Below are 13266 nucleotides of genomic sequence, written 5' to 3'. Positions count from 1 at the left end.
AGAGTGCCGTACTTGCAACGAAAACAGATGCGCTAGCACATTTTGAAAGGCTACCTTGTATACAGAACAACAAAAAGTTGAACAAATTTGTAGAAAATTCGAAACGTCGAACTTGGACCTCAGTGTGTTCTGATAAGGAACTAGTGATCACAAAATTTAATACAATGAAATTCTCAAAAAATAGTTTACCAGCCTAAACTGATTACAGTAGATCCCTGTCCATACGTTTTTGAAGAAAGAAATGTGAGCAAAACACATGCTATCTGGGAAAACATGCAATCTGATTTCACTAAAACGTTGCGCAGTTTCGCTTGATAACGATATCGCGAACATTGCCACTGGGAAATTGGACAAAACAGGAACATATCAACGAGGTTCTACTGTAATGTTTCACATTAGTGTCCATTTGATAACAAAACAAAGGAAACGTGCAGATGACACAAGCTCTCTTTAGCAACCGAAAGTAACGATGCGTTGCCACGGTGATGCTTCTTCACGCTGCTTTTTTTGTTTTTTTTTTTAACAAAAACGAAACTTTTAATGCATTCAGCCACTTCATTCTGTGCCTTTTCTCTTTCCCACCACAGTGTGATGATTGCCTTTGTGGGTTCGGATGAGCCAGCCTGGAAAGGGGTGTTCTACGCGGTGCTCATCTTTGTCACAGCGTCGCTCCAGTCGCTGGTGCTGTCGCGGTACTTCCACCGCATGTACATCGTCGGCATGCGCATCCGCACCTGCCTCATCTCGGCCATCTACCGCAAGGTGGGCAGCCATCTTGTGTCCGCCATGGTGCAAGCGTTGTTTCGCCATTGCATGCTCAAGTGAACAATGCCTGTGTGCCACACTTCTGTGGCGTACGTTTGTACTTGTTATCGGGCCATAGATGTTTTTGGTAGAGCTGTGGAAATAGCAAAATTTTGCGTGCGAAGTGAATTCGAATAATAAAGTTTGAGTGCTAATCGAATTGAATAATTTTCGAATACAGTAAAAGCTCGTTAATTCGGATTTCACGGGACCGGAAAAAATGTCCGAATTAACCAAATGCCGAATTAACGAATAAACAGGAAAAACATTAAAATCAAGTTGCAGAGGCATACCTTTATTTGCTGAAGTATTTTGTACTGGTCGTCTGCGTTTTCGCGCAGATTCCGGCTGACATTACAATTTTTCTTAACTCTTCCAAATGGCCAACAGCACGCAAACTGTTGCAAGTGCTCAGGCAAACGTCCTCTAATATCAAAAGCGCCTCCGAGACTTCCCGTGAGGTGCGACGATGAGGTCACGACATCATTAATAATTTCTTGATTGGGCAGGAGACCAGTCGTGGCGACACAATCATCAATCGCGATGTAGTCCTGAAGGGTCATATTTGTGGGAAGGACAGCATCGAAGGTCGGACAGTCATCGTCGGTGGACTCGGCTGATAACTCGTCAATGCCATCGTCAGCTACTGCCGCATGCTCGGGCCTCACATGTAAACACGGTCACAACGGGGAAAAATAAGAAAACTCCGCAAGAAGAGACGGTGCCGACACAACACAAGGGAAAATGGCGTCGGAGGCGCATTGGGGCGAAGAAAGCAGACGCCGACGTTCGGTGACGCTGCGATCGCCCCCACTAGTTGATGACGATGGCGATGTCACTCAGGTTTCGGTTTCGCTCCAGTGGTGCCAGCGATGTTTTACCACTTTTGTGTAGCGGCAGCCGTCAGCATTTGTCCGAATTAAGGGGAGACGTGGGTCTTGAAAAAAGTTTTTTTATTACTTAGGTTAGCTGAATGAAAGTTAGTACACTTATTCAGATTTTTCTGCAGGTTCCAAATCTTCAAGTAGATTCTTATTATCTGCATTACAACAAAAGATATGAGCTTTCTGAGAGCATATTTCTTACGGTACTTTTTGGCAACTTTGCTTTGTCAAACACAAGAACAAAGTATATGGCAAGACTGCCAGAGAGCTCGTCTAGCCGATGATGCTAATTTTATTGTTTTCATCGAACTTCGAATGCAAGATAAATGCACGCAAATATGAGCGAAAAATTTTTGCTTCATACACTTTATGATTATTGAGAGTTATCATTTGGTAAACAATATTATATAACAAAATAAATAGCATCATCGGCTAGATCAGCTTTCTGGTGTTCTTGCCACATACTTTGCTTTTGTGTTTGACGAAAAGAAGTTGCCAAAAATCCCCGTAAGAAATGTGCTAGAAAACGTTGTAGAAACAGCATATCTTTTGTTCTAATGCAGCTATGAAAAATCTACTCACATATTTGGAATCTACAGAAAAAGCTGAATAAGTGTATTAAATTTCATTCTGTTCACCCAATTATTAAAAACACACTTTTCAAGACCCACGTCTCCCCTTAAGCGGTGCGGAGCCCAATTCTGACGAATTAACGAAGGTTTGGTCCCATAGATTAGCATGCACTTTGGCCGGGACCCATAGAGCTGTCCGAATTATCCGAATTTCCGAATTAACGGGTGTTGAATTAACGAGCTTTTACTGTATTTCTCGAATATTTTTCGAATACTTAGAAGTCCGCAATGGCGCAACCAGATGCCGCCATTTTGGGCTCGTCGGAAAGAACATTTCTCCGTCTTGAAATTTCCCGCTTCAGCTAGGTCCTCCATTCAGAAACAAGTGTACAAAAAGCGAATGTTTAAAGTTCGTTTCGAGATCTCCCATTGGCTGTGTCCGCGATATTGCTCCAGCACGCCTCGCCATTGGTCCAATGCTCGCTTCGGAAGAGCGTCGTCTGCTGCTGGCACGTCGCGAGGTCACGGTTGTCAACAATCACGCTACTGATGACGTGTTTGTTCGTTCTGTGTTCACGGGTCAATGATCACTTAGAATATAATTACCGTATATTGCCGCATATAAGTCGACTTTTTTTTTAAAAATCAGAGCGCCAAGTTTAGGGGGGTAGGCTTATATGCAGATTCCTACATGAAAAAGGGGGGGGGGGGTAAAAAAAACAAACGTAAGGCGACCAGCGTTTATCAAGGTTATTACTATTACTTTACGCCTTTTTTATATCCATATTATAGCAAAACCAATTAGAAGAAATATATTTTACCCATTTTCTACGTACGGTACTAAATGCTCTGTTACGGTACGGTGGATCAACACTGCGAATGCAGCCTCCAGAGATCCGATCTTGCACGTGCGAATCTCGGAGGCCGGACGGAGAGCTTCGGCTTCGGCATGGGCTTTGGATCGGCTTGTGACCTGCGTCGGAGTGCATTGTGGGCCTGCGCCCCTGCGCGTTGATTCGATCTGCTCAGGCTTAGCAAGCTCTCTGCTCCTCTTTCGGTGGTTTTCGCCCTCGTCAACAGATCCGCGCACCGAAATGGCACCTGCTCATCGGCGCAGCTATAATGCCGCATTCAAGCGAAAAGTGATTCTTCACGCCGAATCGTCGAGCAACCTGTCAGCGGAACGTGAATTCGGCGTCTCGGAAAAATGTGTGCGATGCTGGCGCCAACAAAGAGATAAACTTTTCGCGTGCGCTGGATCGCGTAAATCGTTCCGGGGACCGAAGGAAGGGAAGTACCCTGCCATCGAAGAGGCTGTCGAAAAATGGGTCAGCGAACAGCGGGACAAAGGCCTGAGTGTGTCCTACGAGGACATTCAGGTGAAGGCGCGTAGTGTTGCGAGCGGTCTGGAGATCGCCCGCAGTGAATTTAAGATTTCTAAGAAGTGGGTGACAAATTTTATGAGTAGGAACGGGCTGAGCCTAAGGCGGCGCACGACTGTCTGTCAGAAGCCACCCGAGGAGTTTGAAGAAAAAAAAGAAGCCTTTTTGAACTTCGTGAGTGAACGGAAGGCGCAACACGCCTTCACGCTCGGCCAGATCGGCAACGCCGATCAGACACCTGTCTGGTTCGATATGCCGAGCAAACGGACCGTGTCGGCTAAAGGTGAGCGGCAAGTGCGCCTGATGACGACGGGCAACGAGCACAACCGTTTTACGGTGATGCTGTGTTGCACCGCCGACGGCCACAAACTGCCACCTTTTATCGTCTTTAAGCGGAAGACGATGCCCAAGGAGAAATTCCCCCCAAAAGTCATCGTTCGCGTCAACGAGAAGGGGTTTTTCACCGAGGAGACGGTGCTTGAATGGTTCCGCCTCGTCTGGCTCCGGCGCCCAGGCGGTCTTCTCAGGCCCAAGAGCATGCTTGTGCTTGACTCGTTCCGGGGTCACATCACGGAACGTGTGAAGAGAGCCGTGGCTAACGCGGATTGCCAGTTGGCAATCATCCCGGGTGGCTTGACTCCTGTGCTCCAGCCGCTCGACGTGGCACTGAATAAGCCATTTAAGGATCGGGTGGCGTCACTCTACAAAGACTGGATGGACCAGGACGACAAGCCCCAGACGCCGACGGGGCGTGTGAGGCGGGCTCCTTTGAGCACTGTGGCACAGTGGGTGTCCGACGCTTGGTATGGGCTGCCAGACAGCATGGTGCGCGAAGCTTTCGTGAAGTGCGCGATCACGACTGCCACATGAAGGCTTAAACTTGTAATTTGCCGGCAATAAATTTTTTCTTTGTCAATGTGGCCAATTTTTCAAAATAATTCATTTGCAGTTTTTTTCCGGATTTCGGGGTCAAAAGTTGGGGGGGTTTGTCTTATATTCGGAGTCGACTTATACGCGGCAATATACGGTACCCTTTAGTTTGGCAGCTGCAAGCGGAACCTCAATCATCAGATCACGATAGTGCGCCACACTCGTTGCGAACATCGCAGACGCGCGCCTTGTACCAACTCGTGGGACCCGTGGTTAGAGGTTCTGCTTGTCAGCACTTCGGACCACGTGACGAAGACCATCGCTGGACGACACTTTGTACTCGCGATTGAGCATGATCCACTTTGAAACATCAGGCACCGCAGCCACGCACACCACGACCGAGCGTACTGCTCGAAGTTGTGGCTAGGCCTAACTCACATTAGTTGTGGCTTTTTCATGAAAGCGAAGAAGCTGCAATGTGCTTCTGTGCAAGCAACTAATCGCATCACCCGCTGGCTGCTCGGAATCGTGGATGGGCACTTGATGCATCGGCAGCGGACCCCCCGGCCAAGCTTGTTGCACAGCGATCACTCGGAGCACCGGTGGAAGCGGCTAGCAGCTTCGCACGTCGGCGCCCCAAAACGAAAGACCAAGCACGCTGCACGCTGATTTATCGTCATTATATTTCTTTTCCATTATTATAAACCGTTATATTTATTTTCCGGAGGTTCGAATAGTAAAATTCCGTTGCAAATCGAATCGAATAGCAAACACTATACGAAAAACATTTGAAAGTTCGAATATTCGCACACCCCTAGTTTTCAGGTTACATTTTTTGTGACAAGTGTAGAGGCTTGGGCTCGTTGGAAATCCATTACAGTAGACTTACAGTGCAAGAACACCATGATAAGGAAGAAGACTCACTGTGCGCTGTCTTACAACATAGTTTGTTGTAAGACAACAAACTACAGTGGAACCCCTATTATATGACCTTTAGGGGACCACGCAAAATCATCGTATAATTCGGGCTTCGCATAATCGAGAAACTAAGAATATAGGCAGTGACGATCATTGTTGCTCCCAAAGAGTGGGTACATACGGCCTGAGCAAGTCCACAGCCAAAACCGACCGCACCAGAAGTGCAGTGTGATAAAAAGGAATGTGCTCCGGCTGGCTCCGGCTAGCTATGGCAGCCTGCGAGTTGAAAAATTGAAGAGGCCCTATGGTGGCAGCGCGGAGGAACTTGATTCCTCAGTTTCCCAACTTTTTTCATTCAGCCACAGTGTCGTTGTGTCCTCGAGCTGTAAGTCTACTGTAATACATTTTTGTGACTTTTTTTTCTGGTGTCCGTTCCCCTAGCTGACTGGGATGAATAAAAGCATTCATTCATTAAATTTCGTTACTGCACGTTCGTAAAGCACCGTTGCATACATTCAGCGTTACAACTTTAGCTCTACTTACGCCATTTTATGTGGTTCTTGCTAAATTGTTGCCCCAATTTCCACTTAATACTCAGTGCAGTTGATGTTTAGAACTTCTGGGCCGTTGGATCTTCAAAAAGAAACACACTTTACAGAAAGTCTATCTCTGGTGTATTTTTGTTAATCTTTTCATTATGAATGGGCAGTGCTAACTGTTTAGTGTCATGTACTAATGTGTGCTTTTGGATCATTAGCACCAAATTTATTGCAAGTCCTGTGTTCTCTTGTTCTTTTTCCTTTTGCGTTACAATTTTTCCTTCTGAAATCACGTATAATTTCGTAAACGCCATAATTTGGCTTGAACTCTTTCTTGTCGGAGACCCTCACCTACACACCCCCTTGTGTTTTGTTAATTTGTTTAATCGCCATTTGCCGTGTTGTTCTTCTCACTTCACACAGAGTCTGGTGCTGTCCAACGCAGCCAAGAAGGAGTCGACGACGGGCGAGATCGTGAACCTGATGTCGAACGACGCCCAGCGCTTCATGGAGCTCATGGTGTTCCTCAACATGCTGTGGTCGGCGCCATACCAGATCGCACTGGCGCTCTACTTCCTCTGGCAGCTGCTGGGTGTCGCCGTGCTCTCGGGCGTCGGCATCATGGTGCTCATGGTGCCCATCAACGGATTCCTGGCGGCCTACTCCAAGAAACTTCAGGTCTGTTGTCACGGGATGTTTTTTCAGCTGAGCCTTGTCTCTTCAAAGACACCAACACTATATGGTACACTGGACAACTGTTAATGAGCGATAAGCAACACTCTGAATAACAGACAGCACTGATTACTAAGCAATAGACAGATCATTGCTGAGAAGTAGGCAACAGTCATTATTGAATAGATGGCAGTCATATTGGAACTGCAATCATCATTGAACTAACTGTAGACAGTACACATCACTGAACAATAGACAGTAGACATTATTAACCCTTTGAGGCATCACCTATGAAGAACTGTCTGTAAATGCGTCAAATTTACGCCTTATTTCAAGGCACTCAATGTTCTATTGCAACAAAAATAATGTGATAGTACGTTGATGTGTGTTTCATAGTAATTAACCTTAATTAAATTGTAAATAAATATCTATCTTGAAGTCATTCGTGTTCTGTTTTTGTGTGAATAGAATCAAATCTCAGGATGCAAATATAGTGCAAGTTTGGTTTTCGGTTATGTTCATTTCGAGCAAAGAAAATTTATACAGTAAAAGCTCGTTAATTCGAGCTCGAAGGGGACTATTAAATTGTTTGAATTAACCGGAGTTCGAATTAGCGGGTAGGCACGAAAATGAACGGATATCGCACCACACTGCGGGGGCAGAACTCAAATAAACCACCTGTGGACTTGTAATCGCGAACTAGGCACCAACGTTTATAGAACCAGGTCAGTTGCAAAACTGAGCGATGTTGCGCGGCGCCGCTGCATCAGCTACAGATGTGGCGCTGCTGTCGCAACAGGATTCACTCGCTCCGCTCTCTTCAGCCGGCGTTGCGGCGCGTCGCGTCAGTATCCGTGGAGGCTGCTTTCTGCGCGAATAGCTTGGCGTTTTCTGTTGTGCTTCGGATATGCTACGTGGCTTCACCATGTCGACATGTTCTGTTTCGAGACACCCCGACATTTCTTTTGTGCCTAGGGTTACCAACTCTTCAATGAAGGGAGTCGGGACGGGGGGGGGGGAGGGGGGGTGTCCATTGTTTCGGCCTCTTCAGCTGGCTACGTGCTGCTCGCAACACTTCCTCTTGCTGGAGAATGTATCCGTAAAAGTTGTCGCATTTCGCACAGAAGTTCAGACAAAGTAACTGAAGCCCTTCGCAGCCACCGCTAGCCACCGCAAGCCACCGCAACATTGCTTCGTGCGTGCTATTCGTGAGAACTTTGTGTTCTGGAGCGTGACGCGCGTTGTCAAGCGTGCGTTGGATCACATAAAAAGTTCTAACTGGACGGTACGGAATAAATCCGGGACATATAGCTGTCCCGACAGGGACGGCTCGCAACGCTGTATAAAAAGTCGGGACAGTACGTCCCGCGAAATACGAGACGGTTGGTAACCTATTTGTGCCCCGCGTGACCTTGACCAGCGAGCGACGTGGGATCGCGCCATTCCTCATATGGACAAGAAACTGTCTGACATATCACTTGTATGTGATATGCACATTCATGAAGAAGACATCCCGAAGACGTTCACACGGTCAACGATAAGAGTTAAGGTTGAAATCGCCAGCGGAAAGGAGCCTCGTCGAAGATTGCGTCCCAAAGATATTCCCGAACTTGCCTTGATTTGAGTGATTCTAAAATTTTGCTGTAAATAATTTTTTGCAGTTAATTAGAGCTGTCTTGATAAGGTTTAATGCCTGAGACTGTAAATAAGTTGTGCCGTTTGTGTGCATCACACCATACATGCAATATCTGAAAAATTGTTTCTCTGCATTGCGTGCGAAAAATAAATACAATTTTTCTTTCTGTAGCAGGACTGAAATTGTGGCGTGCAGTACACGCACGGTGATTTTACCACTCAATAATTACAAGTAACGACAGCAGCGGTACAGAGTGAAAACTCCTCACTTCAAAAAAGTGAAAGTGAAGAATTATCGAAAAAATAAATAGCGCGAAAAACTACGGAGCACCAGAAAAAGGATTACACAAACAACAGCGCTGACTTACAACAAAGATTTATTCGTTAACACCACGCAATACTTGCACAGTCCAAAACGAAAAGATACAAGTACCAACACGCCCAAGCATCCGCTTTAGCTAAATAATTACGCTACGAGAACGCGCCATATAGTAAATTTCTTATAGGGTAATGGACAGGCTCGTATGCTATGCTATCAAGCGTCAGTTATCTTGGACAGTCTTGAAAGCCATGGCTTTACTACTTTGCCTTACCGCTGCTAAATATTACTCAGTTTTACATTGCAGCGGCCGCGCAACGAAAAATCACGATAATATAGAGTCGGCGAGTAAACAACCGAGCCCTTTCTGAACGGCTGCCCCGGCGTTTGCCACGCAGACTACGCGTTTTCGTCTGCTAGCGGAAGCTTGTTGCGCCGCCAGCGCCACCAAACCGGAAGCTGTCCCAGCGCCGCGCGACGGGTTGGCTGACGCGGGGAGTTTTGCAACTTACCTGGTTCTATAAACGTTGGGCACTACACGTCTGTGGCAGGTGACTTCGTAAATTAAGCTTATAGAGATCTAACAGCGATACGTTCGAGACAAGCACTGATATGCATTCATATTAGCAGTGAACCTTCATGTGAAATATATGACGCTATTTATGCTCCAAAACATGTTTATTTTCATGGCAGAGTTAATGCAATCAAAATTAAAAGTAATCAGTGATTCGCATTTGCTTGCGTTTCTTCTGCCGCGACTCCATGAGCATCGTTTGCCGCTTGCCCAAGAGCTCCAGCGCAGCGTCTGAATTCTCATCTTCTGAGAAATGCTGCTGTTTCGTTGTTTTGCATCTCTAGTAAATTTGGTTTGGTTTGGTTTTGCAACACATTGTCATCGCTTTGGGCCGATTCTGCGAGGTGCAATGAAAACCAGGGGCTCCCAGCTCGAATGAACCGTTTTGGATATCGACGCGTTCGAATTATCGGGAGTTTTACCCATAGAAATACACGGGGCTGTGCCGGGACCAGGGCGTCAGTTCGAATTAACTGTAAGTTCGACTTAACCGAGTTGAAATTAACGAGCTTTTACTGTACTTTTGACATGGCTCTTGAAAGCGGCATTGTCTAAGAACTCGTCGAACATGGTAAAGCCTTTACCAACGTGATCATTTATGACAGTATCATACAAAATCAAATTAAATGAAGACACATTCATTATGCAGGAGGTTCAGTTCATCCAAACCTCAATGTCTCTTGCTCTTTCATAGCCACTAGTTGACAGAACTAGCAAATACAAGTTTTGGTACAACAGTCATTGAGCAGTAGCATGCAATCGTTTCATGATAAACAGTCTTGTGAAGTATATTGAGCTACACTGGAGGCGTAGGGTCAATCCTGGACCAGCACTTATGTGGTCTCGAAGGCGGCACCTAGCTGCACTAACCTTCGGGTGCATTGCTGCAGGGTAGGGAAATGGACGCACTGGTCTTTCACTCAACTCTGACAGATCTCTCTTTTGTCTTGGTGCAACCAAATTGCTAGGCAGGCGTAGGTCGGCAAACTCACTCATGAGTCGACTTAGTCGACTCGCTTAGACTCAGATCGAGCCATGAGTCTAAGTCTGAGTGAGTGCGAGTGAGTAATATTTTGGTCAGTTTGAGTCCGAGCGAGTCCGGCTGAGGAAAATTTTGGTGAGTCTGAGTCCGAGTGAGCCCTAAGGGCAATATATATTTCATGAGTGAGTCTGAGTGAGCTCCACATTTTTTGCCGACCTATGTGGTCAAGTGCATGTGACAGCATTCTCTTGACAAATGTTCCCGGTGTTCTGCTGCGCTTGCAGACACGCCAGATGAAGCACAAGGACGAGCGCATCAAGCTGATGAACGAGATCCTGGGTGGCATGAAGGTTCTCAAGCTGTACGCCTGGGAGCCCTCGTTCCAGGACCACGTGCAGCACATTCGGGAGCGCGAGGTGCGCAACTTGCGCCGCATGGCCTACCTGTCTGGCATCATGTCCTTCCTCTGGACCTGCGCCCCGTTCCTGGTGAGTCATCTTGGCGACGCTCTGCTCCTTTTCCAGGACTCGCAGTTGTCCTTCGAGGATTTGTCCAGTGCTTTGTGATCGAACTTCAGAACTGGTTGTTGTTGCTGTTGTTAAGTGCCACTGACTTGCCAGTCACTCCTGGTGACACCATATGTAAATGCCTGTACGAATCGCTTAAGGGGACACGTGGCAATGAAAATTATTTTTAAGGTGAAAGCCTTAGATGTCAGATAAAATGCGAAAATTGACCGTTGGGCGTCATCCGTTGTCCTGCAGCGTTGTTGCCAACACGAGTGATGCAAAAAATTATCCTCACGTGATGACATCATCATGAGGTCACAGATCACCAAACTTTGGGACGTCACCGTGGTGTCATAGCTGAAATTGGTTTTGAGCCATGTGTTGCAGTTCTTCAGTTACAACACTTGTTAGACCTTTGCTGCCTGAAGAAAGTACCATCTAACCATCTCGTGTACAGGCAACGTAATCTTTTGTAGCATACAGTTACTGAAAATGAACACGGACTAATTGAAAACACTTGCAAAAGTAAAAAAAGCAAGTTGTAAACCTAAGCCAGAAGCGTCAGTACTACTTCTCGTTAGTGTTTTTCGTTAATGTGTTTTTTAGCGTGTTCGCATTATGAAAGGACTGGGAGAGTTTGTGCGAAGCTGACAGTTTGAAGCCTACTATATCAACCCTGTTGGGTGTTAAGTTCGCACTGTTTCATTATGTGAGTTTCATGAACTTGCTCAAATTTCCATCCGAGTTTTCGCTGGTGTTGGATATCGAGGTAATTGTGGATAAGTTAAGTTCTGGCAATGCGTTCGTTGTAAAGATCATGTCATTTCTTATGTGATGCTTTTTACCTGTAATCGATACGACGTAGACGTGGTTTCACTCACGTCACCAATGCTTACTTTTGATCTATATTTAAGCTCTTCGTTGCATGTGCTTGCGCCCAGGTTTCGCTGATGTCATTCATGACGTACGTGCTCATCAGCGACAAGAACGTGTTGGATCCGCAGCGGGCGTTTGTGTCACTCACGCTGTTCCACATCCTCCGTTTCCCACTCTCCATGTTGCCCATGTTAATCTCCATGCTCGTACAGGTGAGTGCAAAAACATGCAGACAAGAAAAAAGGGTAACGGTGCAATCTTTTCCATGCTTTCTGTACTTAGAATCTGTTACCGTACAAAGCCATATTTTAGCGATGTTTTACATACATTATTACTTGCAATATATGAAAGAAACTGATAAAAGATAAACCATAGGGGTTATGGTTGTGTTCATTGAACGTTAGGATTGATAAAAATGTAGAAATAGTAGCCATGTGCGAATATTCGAGTGCTTCGAGTACTCGAACGAATATTACTGTATTCGAATTCGCTTTGAAACTAATTTAAATTATTCTAAATTTCAAAGTATTCGAAATGAATGAATAGACGCACATAAACCTCATGTAACCCCCTGCAAAGGTGCCTTCACTGCAGTGTAGGAGTGCTGTACCGTGAAAACGCCTCTCCAGGAGAAATCCGCACTGCCGCGAAGCCTCACTTCAAGGCTATATTACTCTCACATCGATTCATCATTTTTTTTTTTTTTTAGTTTAAAAGCTTGTTATACCAGCTTATATGCTCTAAGTATAGTAAATTCTAAAACATAACTTATTTTACAGGTTATTGCTTGCATTCTACCGCCTCCACTACGGCGTCTCTCATAATCATATCGTGGTTTTGGGACGTTAAACCCCAGATATTATTATTATTGCATTCTACCGAAAGTCAAATCCTGCTACTATTCAAAGTTGCTTACACTTTCCATTGAACCAAAAAGAATGACATTTGAACTTGCCTATTTTCAATTTAAAAAAATATTTATTGTGCAGGTTAGTGGGGTCACGACAAATATGCTCATTATTCTTTAGAATATGTGATACATACTATTCGAATTCGATTCGAATTCGCTTCGAAACTAAAATTTACAATTCGCACAAGCCTAAGAAATAGTAATGTTAAAGGTGATAAAAAGTATAAATTTGACCATTTGAAAAGAATGGGCAGTAGTGCGATGTAATTTGCACAGAAATCTGCAGAAAGACAAAGATTTGCTTTTATATGAAAAGCTATGTTGCAATATAGTTGCATCTGGCCACCGACGAGTGATGTTTTAGTCGCATCAATAAATAGTAAAGCACATCATTGACTAATGCAGCTGTTCAGACAAAAAAAAAAGTTCCTTCAATAAATGAAAGTTTCATAACTTTGTAAGCATCCCTGCAAATAGTGCATAAAGCCACTTCCTGTACTTTATGAATAGTCAAAGATTTGCTTCTTCTGCGCTGAAATGTCTATTTATTCTCGAAAACGGGGAAAACTCTCCTCGTGGTTTCCTGTTTACCCACAGTGTTATTCTTGAAATATGGGCAGTTTTCATTAACTTGACACCAGTTGCAAGTCGATAGATTGAATCGCTCGCTGTTCAAATTAAAGTGATGTTCTACGAGACATATTTCCATTCATTGCTGATATACCACAGAGTACATTAAGAGATAAGGACTGATGGGTTTATTCTATCACCTCTCTATTTCTTGAGTACACGCAAAGCGCATTCTGAAAATTATCGCTTA

General features: G+C 45.0%; 1 protein-coding gene across 1 annotated transcript in view; it reads left to right on the top strand.

Moving 5' to 3' along the window:
• LOC119401691 (multidrug resistance-associated protein 1) overlaps positions 1 to 13266 on the top strand; it is a 73088-nt gene that overhangs the window by 18973 nt on the left and 40849 nt on the right. Inside the window, exons 8-11 of the mRNA XM_037668612.2 lie at positions 588 to 762; positions 6393 to 6647; positions 10436 to 10639; positions 11602 to 11748. Coding sequence (XP_037524540.1) covers positions 588 to 762; positions 6393 to 6647; positions 10436 to 10639; positions 11602 to 11748 — 781 coding nt within the window. The remainder of the gene's footprint in view (positions 1 to 587; positions 763 to 6392; positions 6648 to 10435; positions 10640 to 11601; positions 11749 to 13266) is intronic.

This window comes from Rhipicephalus sanguineus, chromosome 8 (assembly GCF_013339695.2).
Source record: "Rhipicephalus sanguineus isolate Rsan-2018 chromosome 8, BIME_Rsan_1.4, whole genome shotgun sequence".
Taxonomy (NCBI): domain Eukaryota; kingdom Metazoa; phylum Arthropoda; class Arachnida; order Ixodida; family Ixodidae; genus Rhipicephalus; species Rhipicephalus sanguineus.
Note: the sequence above shows the minus strand (reverse complement) of the source record. Positions and strands in the feature narration are given on the sequence as shown.